The 25,053-nt window shown below is 45.7% G+C and overlaps 3 protein-coding genes across 4 annotated transcripts in view; 2 read left to right on the top strand and 1 right to left on the bottom strand.

The window, feature by feature from the left end:
• Window positions 1-25,053, top strand: part of LOC135914650 (histone deacetylase complex subunit SAP130-like) — a 612,247-nt gene that overhangs the window by 157,651 nt on the left and 429,543 nt on the right. The gene's annotated exons all lie outside the window — the stretch shown is intronic.
• LOC135914611 (nucleolar MIF4G domain-containing protein 1) overlaps window positions 1-25,053 on the top strand; it is a 192,595-nt gene that overhangs the window by 45,329 nt on the left and 122,213 nt on the right. The gene's annotated exons all lie outside the window — the stretch shown is intronic.
• Window positions 7,130-25,053, bottom strand: part of LOC135914602 (lysosomal alpha-glucosidase-like) — a 94,048-nt gene continuing 76,124 nt past the window's right edge. Inside the window, exons 16-23 of one of the 2 annotated variants that reach the window (XM_065447521.1) lie at window positions 23,813-23,961; window positions 18,228-18,312; window positions 17,123-17,179; window positions 16,135-16,277; window positions 14,787-14,875; window positions 14,636-14,685; window positions 11,442-11,615; window positions 7,130-9,513 (exon numbers count right to left, since the gene is read on the bottom strand). In XM_065447521.1, the coding sequence (XP_065303593.1) occupies window positions 9,445-9,513; window positions 11,442-11,615; window positions 14,636-14,685; window positions 14,787-14,875; window positions 16,135-16,277; window positions 17,123-17,179; window positions 18,228-18,312; window positions 23,813-23,961 (816 nt within the window). In that variant the 3' untranslated portion in view covers window positions 7,130-9,444. Of the gene's footprint in view, window positions 9,514-11,441; window positions 11,616-14,635; window positions 14,686-14,786; window positions 14,876-16,134; window positions 16,278-17,122; window positions 17,180-18,227; window positions 18,313-23,812; window positions 23,962-25,053 lie in introns of those variants that run through there. The other variant, XR_010568355.1, reaches the window with a different exon arrangement.

Below are 25,053 nucleotides of genomic sequence, written 5' to 3' on the forward strand. Positions count from 1 at the left end.
CAGAGGAGGACAGTTAGACTTTTTACAGGACATCACAGCGACGCTGATGGCAGAAATGCTCCTGGATTGTCCACATAATTCCTATCATTAAAAAATAGCTTAGTGGTTACTGTGCTCGCATCACTTAATGCACATTGATTCACTGACATGAGTTCGAGTCGAGGTGGAGGCATTTGTAAAGTTTTTCTTCGTGCTGTGGCATTGACGAAGCTGGGGATCGCAAGGTGGCCTAACGACGACCAAACTCGTTGATGATGACTACCGTCGTTGTCAGCGAAACGTAATGGGCGGACGGACGCAGAGAAGCAACGGCAATTTGGAGCACTTATACCTTTGTATCCCAGTGGCAACATTATGTTTGCATAACTAAGTGGTGTACGACAACTCCTGCACGTTAGATAGAGGTCTTCGTCCCACTGGTAACGTACGCATTGCATGGCCTTCCCAACTCCGGTCGTTCATATTATCTCAACTGGAATGCAACTAGAACTGATTTCTGCACTTCGCCGTAAAAGGGTGTGAGATGCAAAAAGAGCTTGCAGATCTCGGTATGAAAGTGGCTATCAAGCACATGAAGGCAGAATGGGCCATGAAAACGCAATTTGAAGAATGTGCAATGTGCAGTAATGTGGTATGAAACGGAGCATCAGATGCACATGGTTATTTTTAAACTCGTGCGCGCCTGATGCCTCAGTTCATGTGCATTTGATTCTTTTAGCGTAGATAAAGTCTTCCAAACTGCCCTAGAAGAGTAGTCCAGCTGTAAGTTACCAACATGCGGGCGGCGAATTTGTTTTTTCTCTTAAGTACAGCATCCCTTCGCGCTCCAGTTTTTAGCAAAGAGCCTCTCTACCTCTGTACTGAAGAAGGCAGATCATCATGCTTCGAGTACGCCTACGTGAAGAAGCTCGATGATATTTTATAGGTACGCAGTTGTGTGCAAAATTTTCGTTAATGTAAATACAGTACACGACATAACCTGGCGGTTTTCTTTTACATCGCATTTAGAAACTTACTGAAGAAAACAGAAAAGCGGAAATTTCGTTAACGTTAATACTACGTACATGCGATACACAGCGTTAACTAATGTCCCAGTAATATAACGTTTGCAACCCGAAGATGAGAGAAGTCGAACTGTGGGAAGTGCAACTTTAGCCGTAGCACCCGTTACAGCTGTGTTAGCTATAAGTGTGCGCAGTGATTTGACGACACGCAGGATTCAGTTCAGCACGAATCGACGATTCTGCACTCGACAACTCGGACGCACAAAAAATGTGCTCTATCATGTTTGCGTCTGTCTCCTTGCTGTTGAACTTAGAACGACCGAAAGTTGACCTACTTGGAAGGGATGCATGTTAGGAAAAGTTAGGCTCGCAGACACTGACCCAAAACGAGGGAAACAGATAACACAAATACCGACTATCCACTGAAGGTTCACAAAGTATCGAAGGAAAAGGAGGTAGTCACAAAACTTGTCTGCGCATGGTGTTAACGCTTGCGTGCAGATAAGAAGCACGTCTTATGGTTGGGGCTTAGCATATCCATAATAGCGGAAATGCGTTCGTTAGCCAGCCTTCGATTATATTATGTAAAGCTGAAAATATCATGTCTAAACAGTTATACTTCGCGTAGGTCCTCACGTGTCCTTGATTCATGGTTAGAGCTGACTCTCCTGAGCTTGCGCAGATAAGTCTGACGGATTGCGATGCCATTCCCGATCATGCGCAGATAAGTTTGGTGTATACCTTCCTTTCTACCACTATGCGACCTTACAGTTGATATTCGGCGTTTGGGTTATCCGTTTTCCTCCTCTTGTGTCCGCGTCTGCAGGCGTAACTTTTTTCTAGCATATTTTTAATGCTATAAAAGAAGCGATTAACAAGTACCGCTCCTCTGGTAACATTGTGTTGGAATGAAACATTTATTTCTTCTACGCGCCTTAGCATGCGCTTGAAAGAAATACGACGAGATATAGTGCGAATACGAATAAAAGGCTTTTTCTTTGCTTTTTTTTAAGCCGCTATCAGAAACGCACTTCATTCAGGCTATGACCGCTGCTTGACGCCTTCGTACTTGTCCCATGCATCGACTGCACCACGAAGTCGGTTTGCTACAACCAGCCATCTTTTGTTGTCTGGCTAAGCACGGCAATCACCCACTACATTGATTGCCCGCACACGAAGGTCAGCATCATCCGCGAAACAGCGAAACTCCGGTAGGTCCGCTACAACGGATTGCGAAAAGCCGGTAAAGGAGTGCAGGAAGCGCATGGTCCGTACCGTGCAGGCTGACTGACCAGCCGCCCAAAACTCCGGGGGCGGCATCCGCAGACATTGCAGTGGTCGCAGTGCCTACGGCAGCGGAATCTACCACCAAGGAAGCGTGGATGTCATCCCCTGGTGGCATAGAAGTTTCTGGTGGGACATTCGTGCCAACTGAAGTGTGTATGGCGTTCCCAGGGAGGAAAGGCCCAAGACCGAGGGGCTGAAGCGCTGTCTCGGGAAGATGAGGAAGCGCGGCGCAACCGATGCCTGATGTAAAGGCGCATGTAATATCCTGGAGTTGTTTTGTTAGCACGACAATGGCTTCAGCTTGATCGTCGATGTTATCCTGCTGTGGAGCCGCCGTGGAGGCCTGGAGGCCGTTTGCGGACGGCGCGGTTGGTTCTTGCGGTGATGGTAGGGTACAGGGATTTGTTACATCGTGGTTTCATGACCAAGCAAGTGTGGATCCTGTTCCTTATCAGGAGTGACCCGCAACGGCGAGGACCCGCGAGGATTCACGGCTTTCGCCTTACGGTTGCGCTTTCGATGACTGCGCCATTGTAATGGCGAGGAGCATATAAAAAGGCCGACGCTCCGAACGTATTCCGATGACGAAGAAGAGGAAGAGGAAGGGGAAGAGGATGAATAAGACGAAGAGGAAAAAGAAGACGACGACGACGACGAGGATGATGATGATGATGGTGGTGGTGGTGGTGGTGGTGGTGGTGGTGGTGGTGGTGGTGGTGGTGGTGGTGGTGGTGGTGGTGGTGGTGGTGACCCTATGATATGGCTCATACCTACCCTGGGGAATTGGCCAAGAATTGGGCGCCTGAACGTTTAGATGATACTTAAAGAAACTACAAGTTATGTGCAATTGAATAATCAAAACAGACGGGTTAACAACTTTCCTAAACAGAACGATTTATAATAGTAATGCAAGGATTTAACAGACAAATATCACGGAGAGAACTTATAAAAGTAGGAATTGCAAATCCTATCGCTTTGTTGATTGACGGAAACGACAAACGGCATCAAAGACGTCCCGGTACGTGGCTGAAAGCTTCTTCTTCTCCATCGTCTGCCTCCGTCCCTGTGTTCCTTTTCCTTGCGCCCTCTGTCTCGCGCACTTCACCTTTACAGCAGCAATTTGTAAGGCAGAGCCAATGCCCTGCTGAGGCAAAACCATTTGCGGAGCGATAGGGAGCGTAATTATTGCTTTAGACAACGCAACCACCGCAAACTACAGATACACATGGAAAAAAATATATACTTTAATATCATGCGGACCTCACGTATGGTAAGAATCGATGTAGGAAAAGCTCTCTGTGCTGTTTGCTTTGATTGACAATAATTGGCGTTGATGCTGACGGCACGCAAGAGGGGTTAGGTTAAGTTAAGCATTGCCTTACTTGAGCCACTTGTGCTTGCATGCGTAGTACACAGAACACACAGCGAGACATGTTTGCTCGATGCGTTGTGTGCAATTGTGGGTAGCCTGCGAAAAGGTTATCACTTTCATTGACCCACACGGTGCATCGCATCGTGTCAGAAGTGTTGATTAGCTGAACGACCGCTTGCGTAACGTCGTATTAACACTTCGGCGCTTTAATGCGGCTTCGCGTCTGCACGCCCTGCGTGAGTTGTACGCATGTACCAACTTGAAGGGGGTTTATTTTTCAGAAATGGCATACCCTAAACTTAGCGTGTCTACCTTAAACTTACATTTCTCCCGTTTTTCCATAACTTTTGCCATGTCTTGTAGTAGTAGTAGTAGTAGTTTATTTTATTGAAGATACCCCGAACGAGGCATGCTTTCTGACGGCGCCTTTCTTTGCCGCGCTCTTGCGATGTATGAGAGTTGCCACGAACGAAGGGTGGCAAGCTGTCTTTCACTCGCTTCGCAACAGTGTTCGCTCTGCACATTCTCTGCCTCTTCTCGCTACCACCTCTCTACTATTCTAGCCACCTCTTCCCTGAACTGTAACGCGTGAGTCCAAAGGTAAGCGCTGCAGCTTCTGCAATGCTTTTGCGAGGAACTCAAGCGTGGTCACCTTTCCAAAGGGAATTGTGGCAACGCCGAGTGGCCTCTTGTTTGAAAGTTCTCATAGACCCCAAACTCGGCATGTTATTTCTGTCATCGCCTTTCCCCTCTTCCGCGCTCCTGCCATGTAGAATATACACTGCAATAGAATATAAATCTGGGAGAGATGGTTTTCTTGCGTGTTTCTCTGTCTTATGTTGCCATTACTTTTTGTTCTGCTTTTACCATGAAGAATATACGCGCCCTCAGTCACTCCTCTATGCGACATGCGAGACACCAGCTGCAGTACAAAAGTCGAAGGAAGAGGAAAAGAAAGCTTCGCTTTAAAAAAGTCACAGTCTTGCCCGAAAGGCGAAGCATTGATCTCGATAGCAAATTAGTGGACAGCTATACGAAGTAAGGATAGTAGTTTTATCGGCCATACAATCTTGTAAACATAGGCATACTAACTAAATTAAGAAGCATGGTGCCACGAGCGCACAAGCAAACATGAACGCATCTCACTCGATGACCGCGGAAACTCGCTGTCAAAACGCTGGAGTGAGGAAGAGCGGCAGCAGCAGCAAGCGAACTGACCTTCGTGCTGCATCTCGCATCAACGCGAAATAAGCCGCGAATACACAGCTCGCGGCGTACATTGCCCCCTCACAAATGGCTTTCAAGATACAGCGGCCCGAGCGGGCGCACACGGCCGGCCGGGCCGCCCGGAGTCGAAAGCACCCCACCTCTTTACCCTCCCCCTGGAGCCTTGCGCGCAAAAGAAGACGGCGCGCTTCCTCCGCGTTTTCCTCCATTTCGTGCGCGAGATTTAGCCGCGGTCGCCGGCTCACCCTAGCACGCTTTTACTCGCACATACGGCATACGGCGCGCAACGAATATTTGATTGCCCTTGTACTTTATACGGAACCTCACGGCGAGGGCGACGGCATAAATGTGCTTGGAGTGTCCATATAATTGTTACCGCAGTAAAACTTGCAAATGAAGCAATTCTGCGGCGTAGAGAACGGCTCTTCTCGCACAGCCAAGCGCCGCTACAGCCAGCCGCACATAACATCATGGCGGATTTTCCCCACCTCATGATAGATGACGCCACTGTCCCAAAATGGCGGAGCCCTCTCGAAAACTCTCTATGTAGAAGAGGACTTGTTACCATCAGCGCAACAATTTTCGTTGACAAATTTATCATCAAACGGAATCTCCTTCATCGGGCTTGAGCTACTACCCATGGCAATGTTACCGACAACAAGACTCCTCGTTGTCTTGGCAGCGGCTACTTTCTTCGGCAGTACGTTGACAAGAGCACTCTTACTTGCCATTGGTTCAGCTCTTTTCCTTGGCAAGGTTTGGCCTCAGGAAGTTCGGGAACAGACTGTGCCTTTAGATCTGAGGCGCCAACAAGTCAAGCGTTGCTGGACGAACGCCGCCATGCGAATGCCACGCAGATTGTAGACCTAACCCACCAACCTTTTTACCAGCGATGGGGATATGAGTCAATCTAAAAGGCATTGCACGTTGGCTTCCTAATTTTCTGCTCCATTTCTCGCCTGACTAATGCTCATAATCTAGCGTATTTCGTCTCCTTTGTAGATCCGCTGCCAGGTGATGATTGTTCTGTGATTAGTGGACATATTGTATAAGAATAAATGGCGCTTTCCATCGATGAGCTACTAATTTCGAAATCATCAAGACCCAATGGGATTTCAGGAATAATTTTACAAGCCTTTTAGGTTTACACTAAGCCCTGTTTTACGCCGCGTTCTTGCTACTGCTTTAACGAAATGTGCCTCCCACGATAATTCACATTTAAAGTCATATTGTCTTAATGAAAAAAAAATGGTGACGGCAATAAAATTACGCTCTGGAAAGGTCTACAGCCCGAAAACACAGCCAAATGTGGCTCGCAACGCCTATACAAAATTTTTATGGAATGTACACTAATTTACAATGTCACTTTTATTATAAAGATGTAATGGACAGTAAGCATCAAGCTGAATTGTCTTTTTCTTCTTTCTTTCTTTTTTCTTTGGGGGGGGGGGGGGGACTGGGAGGTGTGCTGACAAACGCCGATGGTTTTCCTTCCGGGTGCTATTCGGCCCATTGTTAAATTCCTCCGTATCGTCGAATTCGCCATCTTGCTAGCTCTTATTGGTCCAGAGGGCTGCTACGGCGTGTGTGATTGGTTCAAAATGCCGCCATTACAGAATTCGACCGTACAGCATAATTTAGCGATGTCCCTTGGTCTCGTCTCATGCACTGTCGAGGTGCGACGCCTGCGACGCCTGCAACGCCGCTAGCGGTGCTCCCAACCATGCCAGCCTTGAGTGCCATGGCTAAACCTTGCTACCACGTTCGGTGCTTCGCCTTCAGGTGAAATTAGAACTTCTTTCTCTGTTGTAAGTCGCACTCACCGTGCAACTCCAGGCACTTTTCATACCATCGATCTGGCATGTATTGTCTAGTGCAGGTGTAGTTCTCGCAAACAATGTTACACTCTCTAAAAAAATGCCGTCCAAGAAAAAAACAGCTGTGCGACGGCGCAGGCTAGCGCCTCCGGCTTCAAACTACCCGTTGCCTCGAGGTTGTGAGTTCGGTCCTCGGCGGTGTTCAAGTTTTTGTTTTTCTTCACCATATGGCGAGGGTGAAAGCTCAGGATCATCATTGTGTCCTGACGATGATAGCGTACCAGAAAGGGCAGACGTAGCAAACTTATCGATCTTTTCACATCTGTGCTCTGCTAAATGACAACTCTCATGGTTTGAGCCAAAATTACTGCACTCTTTTCAAACACAAAACGTTGTTGAAGACATAGACAGCGTCGTTTTTGTCACAATGCATGCTTTATTTTACCTGGTGTGCATCGCCTTCAAAATGACACATCTACGTGAGGTAACTCTCAATGAATGTTCTTGATTGCAAGTGAACTATTGTGGCTCGATGGAATGACTTTGCGTGCTGCAATTATGTTCAAAGGCTTCCTTGTTACAAGCAAGTGATTGTCTTTTTGGTCATTCGACAATAAGATTTTCTTTCACGAAAATAGAGCACGTTCTGCATACGTAAACAAGTGGCTGCACATACAAGAATGTAAATCTACATACAGGAATAGGTGTATTGAACAAGATAACAACAGTAATGCCCATAACATATCCGCAGGTATCTATATGGCAGTGTTGAATGCCACACAAAGGCTACGTTATATACAGAGTGTCCCAGCTAACGTTAGCCAAGCTGTTAACACGAAAAAAGAAACGATTAAAAACACACGGTGCAAGGTACAATTATAAGATTTACGGTGTTTGATCATCACAGGTATTACAGCCGAGCACTGCAGATGTTAAAATCGTACATGGCACCTTGTTTCTTTAATCTTTATTGTTTATTTTTGAACAGCTCGACTAACGTTAGCTTGGACACCCTATATGAAGTTCTTGTTCATTCCACTTCGCACGTTCTCAGAGTGATTTGATATCGTCGAGAAACGGTCCGTATGCAGGGGGTCAATCGATGATGCACCGAAACTGTGTTACAAAAACAAAAATATATTAAAACACTTCCCTACAATATCTCGGTTCGCACGCTCAGCGTGTTAAAATGGCGATGGAGGCGATTGGTCATCACTAATACATTAGCTTTGTGAAATATCTTTTTTTTTGCTCGTCAACTCGAAGCTCAAATAACAAACGTGCGTGTAATTCTCGTGCTGAGGTTTAATCTCTTCTTCCTTCCGTTATGAGCTTGCACGAGTTATTCGCCGGCAAAAGAAAGCACGACTTATTTGGCCCGTGGTGGCGCTCTTCGTTTCTGCAGTATCGAGTTGAGTTGCAAGCCTGAGGTCGCTGCGCGTTATATGGCACAAAGCTCACCGTACACGTGACTAATCATCGGACACTATCTTGTGCAGCAGAGGGTAACGTTTCTTCACCCCTAAAATAACCATTCAGTCTCGTCCCTGCGGTTAATGCTGGGAGTCGGTATACGCGCTGTTTAATCCTAAGATATTACTCTTCAGCGTGGGTGGAGCGCCGATGTCATCGCGTTGGGCGAAATATATCTATCGTCAATCTCTCTCTCTCTCTCTCTCTCTCTCTCTCTCTCTCTCTCTCTCTCTCTCTCTCTGTGTGTGTGTGTGAATTACGGTAACATAATTTGCCGCATTGCCGTGCAATAGCGTGAACCGGGAGAGCCAACAGCGTTTGTGAAGGCCGCGCGCTCATTCGCAGAGCTCGCTTGAGATGTACTCGACAGCCTTCCGCTCTCTTGCACTTGGGAGTCCGTTATCAACAAAAAACGAGGCGCAGCCGCCGAACAGCGTCGTAAGGCATCTTCTGAAGCTCAAAAGTTGTGTGCAAACAACGCCAGCATTAAAGTGCCCTAAATAAGAATTCATCGATACACCGCAGTCGACTGTCTATTCTGAAAGCAGAGGCAGAAATCTTTGCAAGTTCTCACTTAATTCACTTCCGTTAAGAGCCGATGTCCGTTGATCTATAGACAACCGTAATATGCATCGTCGATATTAAAATCATATTTTCGAGCAAAAACTTCGCAAATATGGCTTTTGATCTGAAAATAAGAGCCTCTTGGCTTCCTGGCTCACTAAGAATAGTAATAATAATAGTAATAAAAAAAACCAGGCAGGCTGAAAGTCAATCAGAAGTTACGGAAGGCAACGTGCGGCTCTCCTGCGGGACAATAGCGGTTTTTCTATTCAGCGCTGGCGTAAGGCCGACTGGCGGGTAAGTATGCACGCCTGCTGGCCGGAAATTGTGCCGCGAGATCGTAGTTTCGTCCAGCCACAGCTCCTTATTAAGTGCATGCGGCACCGCCGTCTCACGAACTTGTGCGACGGGTCGCCGTAGATGCGTCTACGCTCGGACAGTTTCACACAGCACTGGAAGGTCCGCGGCAAGTCTGACTTAGAACAATCGCAGAGCGCTCTTTCTTCTCTTCGCTTGCAGCCGCCCGAGAGTATGCACACACCGCGCACACCTCACAGCACACACTGCGAGTCACGTGGTCGTTGTCCTCTTCGGGGACGGCGTCGCGGGCCACTTCCCCTCGATATCTCCATAAGCTGGCACGGTCTCTGCTGCCGGTTCGGTCAGCCGCGTCGAAGCCGAGGTGCCTTTTGGGCCGTCGTCAGGACATAAACCATCGCACGGTGGTGTTTTTCCTGAGGGGCATGAGAATCTGCTTCAAGTCCATTACCTGTGAGAAGGGGGAAGAGCACGGTGAATATTAAAACGGAGCTTCATTTGGCTCCTCACGACACTTTGCGTGGACGCAATCCTCTGGTCCGAGAAAACTGGGGCCGATCCCTGAGGCTGTGTAATCAAATGCGATCACTTGGTGGTTTGACCTTGGCACGCTATGCGTGCTCGGAAGGGTATTAACGTGGTTTATAAAGCAGGCTGATCCCAGAGGCAATAGAACACCACAGCACCTACACAGCTCACATTGTTTATTAATATAGCTGACGATTTAAAGTGTCCCCATTAGAATATGTCAGCAGATCTACTGGGAAGCCATCGCGACTTTGACAATCAATCTTCGATGTCTTTTTTGTGGAATGGCCAAATTTATTATTATTATTATTATTATTATTATTATTATTATTATTATTATTATTATTATTATTATTATTATTATTATTATTATTATTATTATTATTATTATTATTATTATTATTATTATTATTATTGAATGTTGCGCTCTGAACAAGTTTTTATTCGCGATATCAATTGTTATCCCAATTTGAGGCTTGCGAATAATTTGAAAGCACTAACTTTATCTATATCGAAGCACATACACTCTATGGCGTCGTCTCATTAAATGTGACACGAAAAGTCCGCAATACTACTTATTCGTGGACTGAAAGAGGTGCACGAGTATCGTGAAAGTTAGGTCGTTACAGGATGGACGTCGTCTAAGTATGTCATTTGTTCAGGACTTGATGACATCGTGAACGAAGTTATGGCCTTTATTGAGCTCTCCCCTCCGAACGTTTCTTCTTGAAAGAAGAAAACGTGTACGTTTTTCGACATATATATAACTGAAACCAATCGATTGCCTCGCTAAATGTTTGCCTGTTGTCTTCCTGAATTTCTGTTTCACCAACTCTTTCCTTTTTTTCATTAATATGAAGTTAAAATCATTAATTCACCTCATCTTTTCCTGTTTGTGGCAGTCACCCGACTCTTGACCAATCCTCCACTTTGGGTATGTTTCATGAAACTTCATATCAACAACTAGTACTGAGCGCCCCAGTACCGACAAAGTCAATGCACAAACATACGCATTAGACAAGTAGCCTGTGAGCAAGTACAGTTTATACTTGTGACTCGTATACGAAGGCAGCTGTCAAGTGTTAACGTGAGCAACAGCAATAGAAATGCACGCGATAGCCCGCAACCGGTGGCAGCTTATATTAGCATAGCTTTGTACCTACACATGCCCTACGGAGGCGCACGAAGCGCGCCTATGGACAAGCTTCAGAACGTGACGTCACGAAAACGCTGCGGAACTGCCTTCAGTGCATGTACAGACAAAAGAGGTGGCCGAGCGCTTGAATTGAGATGCCCTATAAAGACAGGCGATTCCGTAGAGAGCTTTCATAGGGGAAACACAAACGACAAACGCGATTCCGAATGCAAATGGATAACTTGGGATCATCGTGTCCGATGCCGCCCGCTTCCGTCTGTTTTCTTGAGACTTAACGCTGTTAGCCAATATGAACGTCGGGCTAAAGCCTTACTTAACGCTGTTAGCCAATATGAACGTCGGGCTGAAGCCTTCGCGGGACATTTTCTGCGATTGGGTACTGAGGAGACTGAGAGAAACAAGGTCAAGCCGGAAGAACGCATCTCTGGCTTGCTACCGGGTAACGGCAAAGGGGAGAGAAAGGTCGAGAAGATGGCAGGGGGACAGCGCAATCAACTATATATATGCACAGAGTCTAATTGAAATTGACACGTGGCACCGGACACTCGCGTGTACCAATGTACACGTTTTTCATATACGAAGTTCATGCCACATATATTCTAAAGTGAAGCGCCTGTCTCACACAAAACGTGTTCGCGCTCACGCGTAAGCAAATGAAAAATCTATATAAACGGGCGATGCGGTGCCGCACCCACCTTGTTGCTGTGGTGCCACCTGTACTGCCTGCGCGACAGCTGGTAGTAACCGTCCAGCTCGACGCGGGCGGGCCTCCGGCGGATGCCCAGCACCCGAACAGACATGATGGCCAGCTCATCGAAAGTGGAGCTGAACAGCTTCTTGTACTGGTAGCTGCAGATCTCCAGCGTGTTCTGCGCGCAAGCGTTCAATAGCGGAAAGCATGTTGCGATCTAATGTCTTTCACTCTGTTTGGTATACTCTGTGATCGGACAAACATCAAGTGGTTCACCTTATTGCCGATCATTGTCGTACCCCCGTATTCGTGTACACGCACATCAACTCCAAGGTCTTCCTCGGCTTCGCCGATTAAAGGACAGCACCAGCATCTCTACTAAATTCGACGCTGTGCTTGAGAAACTCTGCTAGGCAATTCCTACGATGCGTAGGCTCGTGTTAATGGACCTTCGTCCCTTCCTTTCCAGTAGACGCTGGGATAAACTGATTCAGCAAAATTTTAAACTGCGCGAACAAGACGGGACATGAACAGAAACATAGACGCACACGCAAAGCGCAGACTTCCAAAGGGCTTTATTTCGTGAAGGCAGAAAATTTCATAAGGTTCTACAAAATAGATAAACAAGGAACAAAAAACCGTGATGAAATTGTGCACGAGGCAGTGACAAAAAATAACAATGCCACGTGTGCTCTAAGAGCATGGGAGAGTCTTAATATTCCCATCTAAGAATTCCATTTCCTTCTTAGATACTGATATAGAAGGTGAGCTAATGCACTTGTCACCCCTTTTAGCGATATGGAATGCCTCTATAACTTCTCTTTCTGTTTTTTATTTTGCCTTTGAAAGGAATTTAGTGTGTTTCAGATACGGTGTAAACAGCTTTTGCTGTCGCATCTCCTGCAGTGCAAGGGGAGATTACTGCACCTGCCAATGCGCATGGATCGTTCGTGTTCATGGGCACGCGCATTGAAACAGAGGCCAGTTTGACCCATGTAGAACCGGCCGCACGACAGAGGTATCTCGTAAATAACAATTGCTTTCAAGGAAAAATTCCTTTCAAAGGCAAAATCAAAAACAGAAAAAGAAGTTATCGAGACGTTTCATATCGCTAAAAGGGATGACAACTGCATTAGCTCACTTTCTATATCCCTATCAATGAAGCAAATTGAATTCTTAGATGGGAATATTCAGACTTTCCCATGCTTTTAGAGCACACGTGGCATTGCTATTTTTTGTCACTGCCTCGTGCACAATTTCATCCCAATTCCTTGCTCCTTGTTTATGTATTTTGCAGAACCTTACACATTTTTCTGCCTTCACGAAATAAAGTCAGTTTGAAGCCTGCGCTTTGTGTGCGCGTCTATCTTTCTAATCATGTCCCGTCTTTGCTCAGTTTAAAAATCTGCTGCTTCTATGAACCGACTAGCCCTACAACATGCCTTACTACAGAGATAAACTGCTCGCGAGAGTTTAGCTCAGGAGTCACCTTATTGCAGGGTTGTGAATAACTGTCATCATGATGATGATAGTTATACTCAATTAGAGAACCTGCAGGCCTTGAGTAAGGAGAGAGTACTGCAGGGACTTTTTAAGTAGAGGAGAGGAGCTGCGCCTTGCTTCTCTTTCAAAGGGATGCTCGGGTGACCCATTTGTAGATCCATACAAAATTGAGTTTATTTTCTTTCTTTCTTTCTTTCTTTCTTTCTTTCTTTCTTTCTTTCTTTCTTTCTTTCTTTCTTTCTTTCTTTCTTTCTTTCTTTCTTTCTTTCTTTCGTCCCTGTGCGACCTTTCAGTCGACAGTCGGTGTCTATATCGTCCCTTTGGCTCCTTTCGGGTTCGTATATCTGCGCCTAAATTTTCAAACCATGATTTCTTATGAGCTTTATGCCGTTGCAAGCTTAACAATCTGCCCGCCATCACTTGCCCTGTATTAGCCACATATAAGAACAGCCTCGTGTCCGTCGCAAATTTTTTTATAAAAATGTCTGTCTAGCACGAGCTTTATGCATCGTGGAATTGCCCGTTAAGTGTGTTGCGCGGCTAAAATATTTCGTTTGTGGCTTAATCAGGAGCTTCACTAATAATTACTGAACCTTGCTTTTCTACTTCGCGTATATTTGGTGATAATAAGAACCAGGTTATCGTTGATGTGAGGCGAAGCACAAAGTGTGCGGATTAATTGCGGTCTTTGCAGTAAATTACGTATTTTCAAGCGTCCAGAAGCATTATGAGTGTGTTTTGCAAGGCAATCGACCCTCGTGCAGCTTTGTTACGATTGCGTCGATAGTACACGAATGTAGAGCTCGCGCCTTGTGCTCTGAAAGGAGGAGCGACGGTACAGTCTCTACAGAACCGAAACACACATTTCTCTATTACAGTACACTCCGACGCAGGCCCGTGTAACACAATACCGGCGTGTTACTTGCGAGCTTGCCATGTCGGCGGATTACGCGGACAGGCACGCTCTCCTGGCGCTTCTGTTGATTTGGAGTTCCAGCTGTATCAAGCTCCCTGCGGCGTAGAAGTGGCCGCGTACACTACAGTATTATACCATTCATTTATAACCAATTTAGCCTAAAAAAATGTTGGTTGCAGTTGGCCTCTCCCTCTTTACCCGAGGGCTACGGACACGCACTGCTATGCATTCTGCACTGTGGCGTGAGCGAGCATCAATACTTTAACTAATTTAGCTCAAACAGCCTTTGTTTCCTTTACATCGCGGTTATTGGTCGAACAAGAAATGTCGCTGGAGCCAACGTTTGGGACATTCCTTGTTGGACCACGGTTAATTACTTCAAGCCTCCATCTTCCTATGAGCGTCTGTCTTATTTGCTTATTCAGTCAGTTTTTCACGCCGCTTTCGTCAATCCGCTGACAGTATGCACTCAGGGACAGGACGAGGACAGGGAGACGCACAGAGATGGACGCTTGCTCACGTCAGCGAGCACGCGTGATATGTACAGCCGGCCACAAACTTTTACGGGACACGGAATTTGTGAAAAAATGTGAATCCCCGCGAAGCCTGCGCACGTAGCCTAGAATTAAAATTTTACTCTGTAGTACTACTTGTGACCTACACAGTGATCTACTATAGAAGCGCCATGCCTTAACAGAGCAGAAATTTATATTTGCCATGAAACACGGCCGTGTCGCGGAAACTTTCGTGTCCGACTGTAACGCTACACTAAAACTTACGTTCATGGCATGAAACTTGAGGTACACGTATTCCTCCAGAAGTTGTGCATCTGCAGGACATGAGAAAGCAAGCACGGATACTTAACTCGTATGCACTTGCTCAACACGATGATTGCAACCAGCCGAATGCTTCTCAATGACAGCGCCTCACCTCTGGTCTCTCCGTCATCCCAGTAAAGGTCACCAATGGCTTCGCCAGACGCGTTCAGTGCTACCAAGAGCTTCATAGGATTCCTCCGGCTGAATAATAGAAGAAGAAGATTGAACAGACTGAAAGGGAAGCCCCCGACGTTTACCGAGTATCAGTGGCTATAGTGGCCCTCATGAGGCTTCCTTGCTGCAACAGGAAACCGCGAACTATACTTCTGCAACACGCGGTAGACGATACGACTTCTTTGGAAACTTGCCTCGCGATGTCTTCTTCGGTAGTCACTCACTATATCTCAGCACTTTATGCCTACCTTTCTTAAATGATCAAACAAAATCGAGGCAGAATGCCCAGTAGCTTCGCTGGCTTAAAATTTAGCTAACGCTGCTAGCAAATTCGATCTGATAAAATGCTAACATTAACAGAAAGAAATAATTAAGGGATGCGTAAGCGTATTATCAAATCGATCGGCCCGGGGCTACGAGAAAACGTGTCGGCTCATTAACGCTTTCGTAAAAAGCGGACGCGTAAGGAACCGTAGTTGGTAATTACTCTCATCTCGTTGACCACGAGCTAACCCTTGACAAAACACGAACGCGTATTTTTCCTTCGCTTTTAAGAAACTAGCTTATACTAATGTGTATCATGCTCGTACGTCCATTGCTCAAGTAGCCCTTTCTTCAACTCACTAAGACAAACTCTTCAAGAGCATTGCTTGCGAGCACTGTTTTCATCCGAATCTGGCACCGAAGTACGCAGCGCTCTGCGGCGACTCGAGTCTAGCACCAGACAAGCAGGTTTTCACCAGACGCCATCATAATTGTCGTCGTCGGTCGCAAGAGTCTATACCAGGCAACCATCATCATCGTCGCATCAACATCGCTCACAATGCGAGTGTGCTCAACTCGACACATAAGTTCTACTTAGCTCGCGCAGTGGCAACCAAGTGTGGTACAGCAAACACTGCCTCGCACCCCACTTATTTGCCGTCTGTGACCTGCTTTGTCCGTTGCCGCATGCTTACGTACAGTCCAAAAGCACCGAATCCACTACGCGCCTAACCAGACCTGCAATCGGGCCAAGTCCGTGATCTGTAGCGTAGCTGTTTTCGTTGCTCCAAAGATTCTGAGACTAAGCGGGACAATGCCGCACGCACGCACACACACCTTTGCTATGCAGTGCCTGGTGGTGAAGACAGAACCGGTCACTAGCCGAGTGGCTTCGAAACTTTTGACAAACGCTGTACCGTGTGCTTTGGGGATACTTGCTACTGCCCTTTATTTTTCGGCGGTCGATGGTCTATAACATTATTTTTTGTTCGTGAACGTCAGGTGCTACGTGCGCGCATCACCTGGTGGTAGTGGTGTTGGCGTGTCCCTGCATGGGGATCACGAAGCCGCCGCGAACGTGCAAGTTGCATGGCCGGTTCGGGTCAAACAACGGCGAGTAGACGGGAAGCCAGTGGCCGCTCTCGTAGTTGGAGAATTCCCGACCCTGCACCGTAGCATGTTCGCAAAGGAAAAACATATTTGGCAAGCAGTAGCAGTAATGAAGAGGCAAATTGTTGCTCGTAAAAACTGAACTAATTTTGGAAGAGCAGTATAAACACAGTAGCGATTCGGCAAGTGTCGCCCTGTTAAGAAGGCTGTACTTATCGCGATAGAAGTGAGAGTAAACCTCTCCTTTAAATCTCTATCATCAGTATCATCATCATCATTATCAGAATCGGTAGCCTAATTTAAGTCCACTGCAAGACGAAAGCCTCTTCTATCGATCTCCGATTGACCCTTTGTTATCCAACGGCTTGCTATTGGGAGCCATATATTGATAAGCACTGTTTCGTTAAGTATACAGTGTGCGGCCAAAACATGTGCGAGTAGCCGGGGTTTCTTTTCCATCCCTTGTAAGGACGTTTCGCAGATTAAAAACGATCTCATCCGACCGTTCACTGTGCGAAACGCGCAAATGACCCAGGATTGGAGGTGGCTAGCACAGCCTATGAGAGCGAGGGGGCTAGCACAGGATAACGAAAATACCATTTAAACGCTCGGAACTGGCTTGACGGGCATTGGGCGGAGGGATCTGCGAAATTTTCCAAAAGCTCGTTAGGTACGCCAAAAAAAGAAAAACTTAATTTCCTTTTTTTTTTTTCGTCGAACTTGCGACAGTTATCTTAGGTGCAACTCCTGGTCGTCGCGCCGATTCTTCAAAGCTATCCCTCATTGTCGAAGCAAATGCCAGTAAACAGTAAGCTTCAATTCAACGGTTATGCGTTGAATTCAGCATGCGCGTGACTATGTTTTCATGCCATCTCACGAATGAAGGATTAGCCTACTTACCGTGTGGTAGTCGTACCACTTTCCCGCAGGAAAGTAGCCTTCCACGGACACAACTCCCTAGGTGATAAGAAAATGGGAGTTACTCTTCCTTCTCTCGCTCTCTTGGGAGACATTTGCGAAATGTTCTGCGCAAGCTAAGTCAGCTCATAGCGTTGTACATTTTCGTCAATGAACATATCCATTTCCATGTAAAGTAATCCATTTTGGCAGGCCGTTTAAGGAATTCCCTGGCATTCTAACGACGGCAGTCGTTTCACCTGAGCATTACCTTCCATAATCAAACCAAATGCAAAGAGCAGAACCATACATAAATATCACAATGTCCGACCTTGCCGCCTCGAATTAGTTTTGATGGCAGGTAAAGTGTGCGTTCTCCTTCAGATGTTGCAATCTTTTTAATATCGCGCCACAGCTCATAAGAAAAAGACGTGCAGATGTCCCAGTGTCTGACAGCAATGATAAGAACACTCACGCATTTGACCATTATCTTTGATAACGAAAATACAAGAACCCTGCTTTGTGTTTGGGGCGCACTCTTCGAGGTTGTGTAGAACACTCACTTAATCATGATAAGTCGTTGGTATACAGTCTCCAAAAATCTTGATCAAGTTTCAACATCACCTGAGCCACTGTGAAAATAAAACGGCTCACTTTACGTATGCTTTCTGTGGCACCCCGTTTATTCTTTTCTCCGTCTGCCTGAATTGCTTTCCCTAGGGGCGATTGTTGCGTTCCTCTCGGGACACACACACACCCAAGCGATTACCTTTGGTTTCTTAGAATCCTTTCTAACCATAACCACGTACTACTACTGCGATTCACCAGAAAAGCAAGCAAACTGTTTCACTTTGTGGCATATGCCTCGGTCAACTGCCTCGTTCCTCAGCGCAGAGGGCAGATTCCATTACTCACACAAAAGACACATTTCTTTCTTTACTTCAAGATTTTCAGAACAAGATGACCTTCTTTCTACAGCAGGCCTGACTCTAGAGTGTGACCTTTCCCAGTGCTTCCACATCAATACTTATTTCCTATGCACCCCCTTTGTGCGAAAGGCGCGAAGCAGTGCTCGGGGAAAATGAAATATTGAACCTGCCGCTGTTACCGGTTCGAGGACGGGAGTCATCAAAAGGGCCTCGCCCCACATGAACTGCTGGTCGATTTCATACGTCTCCGTGTCGTTTGGAAACCTATTGGACAGAGGCAGACAAGAAAAGAGGGAAGGAACAGTGTTTCATGGGCGCAAAACACGTCCGTGCGCTTGGAAAAAAAATGGCTGTGGCTTAGGTAAGGTTAAGCCCAGGATGCGAAGCATACTAGCCTTTATTTTAGTTGTTGAACCACTGTTTAGCCTGGTGAACTGCTGTTGCTTGGCTATATTTGGTTCGGCTAGACGAAGAAACAACTCATGCATTACTTCTTCGCCTTCAAGAGTGGAACGCGACAGCGTTCCCGTCGACCCGCCAAGGGGTGTAAGACAATGGGCTACAGGGCAGCGACTACGCGCCCCGCATTGGACGCGGTGAGCGTCGAGCAAAGCAGCGTTCGGCGCGGCAACGAAATGTGCGCCTGAGCAAGAGACGCACGCCTTAGAAACAGCGCGTTTCTAAGGCAACACCGCATTCACTAGAGGCGCTTTTGTACCGCTTTGAAGCGTTGTACTCGTGGCTCAGTGATTTAACATTAAACTTCCATAACTGCCAATTGAATTACTGGGGGACGAGATATTTAACGAAAAAGTAAAGAAAAAAATAGAAAGCATGGCCGGCATTGCAGCAAAGTCGCGTGCGGCTGAATGGGACCAATTCAAGAACGACGTAAAATTGATAGCTATCGAAAGGGGAACACTGCTCCGTCATAAAGAAAGGGAAAAAATCGAGGAATTGCAATGCCAGCTTGATTTTATGATCAGCATGGAAGCCTCAAATCCCGGAATATACGGTAAAGACATCTGTGAAGTTAAGGGTGAGCTCGAGGCTATGGACGTCGAAAAGTATCGATCCGCCGTAATAAGGGCGCGAGCTGAGAAGATATGGTTGGGGGAAACTCCTAATAAGCGCGCATTGTGTGACGAAAGGAGATACGCAACACAAAATGAAATCAGAGAAATTACGTATCAGAACACTATTACCAGCGACATTGAAGAAATTGAACGTGCATTTGTCGAGCACTATGAGAACTTAATAGGTGTACAAAGAAGTGGGAGCATTCCGCTGACACAGGATACCCTTGATTTAATGCCACGGTTAGATGGTGATACTCGAGCCCTTTTGGAGAAACCCATTAGCGTAGACGAAATAAAACAGGCGATAACTGAACTACCGCTGGGGAAGACACCTGGGCCAGACGGCCTCGGTGCCGCATTCTACAAAGCTTATGCCGATGAACTAGCGCCCATTTTACACGCAGTCATCACGGAGGCGTACGAAACGAGAGAAATGCCGCTCTCTTTCCGTGCTGCTCACGTGGTGCTGATTCCTAAAACCGACGATCATACTACGCTGCTATCTGTGGGCGCGTACCGTCCGATAACGCTCACGAACACCGACTACAAAGTTTATACGAAAGTGCTAGCAAAACGACTGCAGAGTGTCATCACATTTCTAGTCGGACCACACCAGACATGTGGCATAAAAGGTCGCTCTATCTCTACAAATGTGCATGTAGCCCGTAGTATTCTTGAGTGCTGTGACATTTTTGGCGGACGGGTCGCTATGTTGCAGCTCGACTTAGCAAAGGCATTTGACCGTGTGTCGCATGAAGCTCTTTTTTGTATCCTTGAACACGTTAACATAGGCACAGTTATACTCGATGGTCTAAAAATGATATACAATGACTGCATAGTAAACATCGTGCTGAATAAGACACTAACTGAGAACATTAAACTCAGATCATCAGTGAGGCAAGGTTGTCCATTGTCACCGCTGCTCTTTGCAATTTATTTAGAGCCTTTCTGTTTATCTCTAATAAGTAACGAAAAAATCAATGGTTATAAGCTTGAATCGTCCCATGTTAAAGTGCTTGCATATGCTGACGACGTCGCAATCTTTTGTACAGATCGCCAAAGTGTACTAGAGGCGATAAGCGGTGCTAAAAGATATTGCAGGCAAACCGGATGCGAGATCAATTGGAACAAGAGCATCGGATTTTGGCATGGAAGTTGGGACAACACACCGTCTGTCTTTGCGGAGTTACAATGGACCGTGTCTCCTCCGAAATATTTGGGGGTGCCGCTTGAGCACTACGAGAGTGCCGCGCAGTACTGGGAGGATGAGACGTCGCGCGTAAAAGAGAAAACCGGAGGATGGCAGGGTCGTGATTTGTCAATGTTTGCAAGGGCAACTGTTTGTAATTTGTTTTTAATTGCCAAAGTGTGGTATGTCCTCCAATTTTTGTCGATGACCCGTGTGAATGTACAGAAAATACACAGAGTCTTTGCTGTTTTTATCTGGGGTTCCACTTGGGAAAGGGTCAGCCGTACCAACTTGTTTCGTCCTGTTCGACATGGTGGTCTTGGATTGTCGCATTTGTTCTTACGACAGATTGTTTCTCGTTTTGTCTTCTTACGAGATCAAAGTGATTCATTCTTGCGTACGATGATCCAGGTCCGTTTGAAAAGCGTTTTGCCTGAATTTATTGTGTCTAGTGCACAGCCTGTACACTACCGGCTTAAAGGCTACTTGCGAGAGGTAGTCGACTCCCTTCGAATATTAAAAACTCGGTTTTCCTTTCAGTACCTGAGCACAGTAACAAGAAAGAAACTTTACAAGGATTTAGTTGACGTTATGATGCCAGTGCCATTGTACCGAATGAAATACTATGGAGGCCCAGGACAAGATGTTTTAAAAAGAGTTAAAAAGATGCCAGTGAGAGCAAGCGTAAAGTCGTTCTTCTTTAAATTGCATACATCTACCCTTCCGGTCAAAACATGGATAGCCGACAAAGGAATATCTGTACCATGGACGACCAACTGTGCGCTATGTAACAAGCCGGAGACCATTGAGCACGCTTTCATTGAGTGCTGGGATGCAATTTTTTATTGGGATGTCTTGCAAAGAACTCTTAAAAAGGAACTGCCGATAACAGCACAGGGTATACGTTTCCTGCCGGTAGACAGCCATCAGGGCTTTCCGTATGACATGATAATGCTCCTGGGCCTCCATAGTCTTTGGAAGACAAGGATGGCGGTAACGCACGCCGATGTGAATGCGCGCCCAGCGCGAGAAAATTTTGTTGAAAGCATTATTTTCATACGTGAGATATATCGTGTACAGGCAGATCCGCCTGACTGGTTGGGTAATCTTGATGAATTAGTGAATTTCAAGAAATTTTAGCTTGTCACGTTGGTCCAAGTAGTCCAACGTGTTTTTATGTATGTCATTTTGTGAATAAAGAAAAAAAAAAAAACTCGTGGCTCAGTGGTAGCGTCTCCGTCCCACACTCCGGAGACCCTGGTTCGATTCCCACCCAGCCCGTCTTGCAAGAGTTGAGCCAAAGCCACTTCTCCTCTGTCGTGACGTCACGGTGTCACGTGATTTCATGGTCACCGCCGCGCCTGAGGAGCTGGGTTGAGCCCTCGTAATATGCTTCGCATAAGAAGAAGGAAACGACGAAAGCAAGCATTAGTCGAACACTTCTTTGTTCAGTGCCTTTTGCCAAACACGCGCTTACATTTTATCGAGCTTGTCTACACTCTTCTTTTACGTCAATTTACTAGCGTTGTGCTAACATTTAAAATTTAGAAATACTATTGAACTTCTATTCGACTGGAAAATTCGCTATTAGAAGTTGAGAATTATTTTTTTAATTATGGATGTAAATGATCTATATATATATATATATATATATATATATATTCAGTCCATAAGCACATTTTCAGTGTGATCTCCATTGGTATCGTAGATGGGTAATTTACTAACACTGGCTGATATTATTTTTTTCCTTAATGTCACTGTAAGCAGCAAGTGCGGCTGCTTCGGAAGCATTATGTGTCTCTTGAGCCATTTCGGGTGCTGTAGGTTTTGCTGCAACAAATAACCACAATATTATTGTTCGCAGATTCAAGCATCATACGTTATTCTTCTTCAAGCATCTGTCCATGTCGTTGACTCATTCTAGAGACGTATTCGTCACTGAAGGCAGGATAGCTTGGAAATCAGTATCCTGCTCTACTTACAGTGCTTACAGCAGTGGACAGTGAACCTGCTCTTCACAACGTCACGCTGAAGATTGTTAAATGAAAATTGACGAAAACTGAAATCAACACTGACATCACGAACTGATAAAGCATCTTTTTTTTAGAACTCTGCTTTCCTTTGGTGGAAAAAGGTTGAGTACTGACGGGTGCAATAACCGCCAAACTGGCTTCTTTTTTAACTTCCCACCCAAATCACGCCATCGATGATCTTGAGCTGATGTGATGAATTTCACGCATTTTTTTTCCGTAATCTCACCACCTTTATGTACAAAGTGTTTCAAAAGATGCAGGTGGAGTCATTGTTTTCTCTTGAACGCAAAGTATTATTTTTCACTCGTACAAAGCTATCTATTATCGTGCAGGCACTGTAATAATCCATGACTCGTTTCACTGTTTGCATCTTTCCTTACTTAGCATCCGCACACGACATGGACCACCTTACCCGCAGTTCCAGAAGCTCGTCAGTCAATTTATGTCAAGTTTAAATTGCCTTTAGGTTGCGCCTAACGACAATGAGACCACGTCTTTGCAACCACAGTAATGGCTGTGGTTATGGTGATCTGTTTCTACGCACGGGGTCACGAACTCGACCTCAGGCCGCGTTTTAATCTAGGCAGAACGCAAAAACGGTCGTGCACGTTGCTCTGAGTGCTTGTTAAAAACTGCAGGCATTAAAAATTATTCCAAAACACCGCTGCGCCATCACTTTTATGACAAGCCCTTTTGCGCATTTTTTTTCATTTTATCCGAGTAATTGTTTTGCTATTTCTTTTATTTCATATTTCACCCCAGCCATCTTGAGTAGCATGTCAGGCATTTCGCTGGGTTAACATTTCCAGCTCTCATTAAAATCTATCTATCTATCTATCTATCTATCTATCTATCTATCTATCTATCTATCTATCTATCTATCTATCTATCTATCTATCTATCTATCTATCTATCTATCTATCTGTCTATCTGTCTATCTGTCTATCTATCTATCTATCTATCTATCTATCGTTCTATCGTTCTATCGTTCTATCTATCTATCTATCTATCTATCTATCTATCTATCTATCTATCTATCTATCTATCTATCTATCTATCTATCTATCTATCTGTCTATCTATCTATCTATCTATCTATCTATCTATCGTTCTATCTATCTATCTATCTATCTATCTATCTATCTATCTATCTATCTATCTATCTATTTATCTATCGTTCTATCTATCGTTCTATTTATCTATCGTTCTATCTATCGTTCTATTTATCTATCGTTCTATCTATCGTTCTATCTATCGTTCTATCTATCTATCTAGAGATAGATTAAGTATGTTGTGTTGGGACGTTACATCACTGCAATCCGTTTCGTTTGTGCTGTCGTTAAGGTGCGATGTCTGTAACAGACTATTTCTTTCTTCGCAAGAGACATAAATACTAATTTTAAGAATACACAGCTGCTATGCTGAGACACCGGAAGTAGGCCCGAGTACAGGGTTTGCGCTCACACATGAAAGAGTGGCCTCGCCACCGTGGTGCCCTTGGTGTGCGCGTGGTGGAACAGAGTGTACAGGAAAGGCAGCAGCTCGTATCGAAGCTTCAGAGCATTGCGCGCCACCGCTTGGAAGTCTTCGCTGAACGCTGACGGGTCTTGAGCCTGAAAGTAGTGCGACGACAAAATGAGTAGACGCCGATGTTCGGCAAGCAGGAATCGGCAGTCTGCGGCTTGGGGGCCGGATAAATGCATGCAAAGCGGTATCACGCAACCCTGCAAACATGAGGCAAAGGATACGCTGCCCAGCTCCTCCTCACACTTTCGTATGCACAAAATCAAGAAGGGGGCCGACAGATGGAGTAACTGTGCCAATAAATGTTATAAACAGGGATAAGTTGCCTCATAAAGGCTGAGGCCTTTCTGAGGCACCTTATCCCTGTTTATAACTCGCATACACAAGCCACGTTTCAAATCGTTTCGAAACCTTTAAGTTTCTTCTGCTCAGTATTGCGTGCTATGGATGCATCTTCATTCATTCAAACAACTTTATTCAGTGTTCTGCGATTTGGTGGGGTGGGCCTGGACCCCGCCTCAGTTTCAGCCAAGGGTTGTTGGCCCTTGGCAGCTTCCTCGGCTCGCTGGACGGCCCTGAGTTGGTGCTGTAGGTCCGAGCTGAGCAACGCAGACTCCCAGCGCGCGCGGAGGCTGTCGCTGTTTGAGGCTGCATCCCCCTTACCCTGGATTACAGCCGTACATTCCCATAGTATATGCTCCAGGGTGGCTCTAGAGTTGCAATGTCTGCACTTGTCCGTTGGGTATAAATCTGGGTATATTAGGTGCATAATAGCTGGACTCTGATAGGATCTGGTCTGTAACTGCCGCCATTCTGCAGACTGGTTTTTGCTTAGTTTTGGGTGCGGAGAAAATATTGCGGCAACTATCGTGGATGATTACAGCAATCAGTGATGGCTTTCTTATGTGGCCTTGCTGTTTATCATGCTATCCCGTAAATGATGGCAAACCTTGACCGGAATAATGTAACAGTCATATTTCAATGCTCTGGCGATAACCTAACTGGCGCTCCACCTATGTTATGACCACCACCGGCCGGTCATGAACGGCGAATGATACAAAGGAGTAGAATCGAGCGAAAGTAATTCTTATATTATGGTGATCCTTATGTGCGCAATCTGATTGGACAAGACTCTTTCAATATGGAATCAGTAACAACATTCAAGAAATTCCCATGCAGCG

Source organism: Dermacentor albipictus, chromosome 1 (assembly GCF_038994185.2).
Source record: "Dermacentor albipictus isolate Rhodes 1998 colony chromosome 1, USDA_Dalb.pri_finalv2, whole genome shotgun sequence".
In the NCBI taxonomy this organism is placed as follows: Eukaryota; Metazoa; Arthropoda; class Arachnida; order Ixodida; family Ixodidae; genus Dermacentor; species Dermacentor albipictus.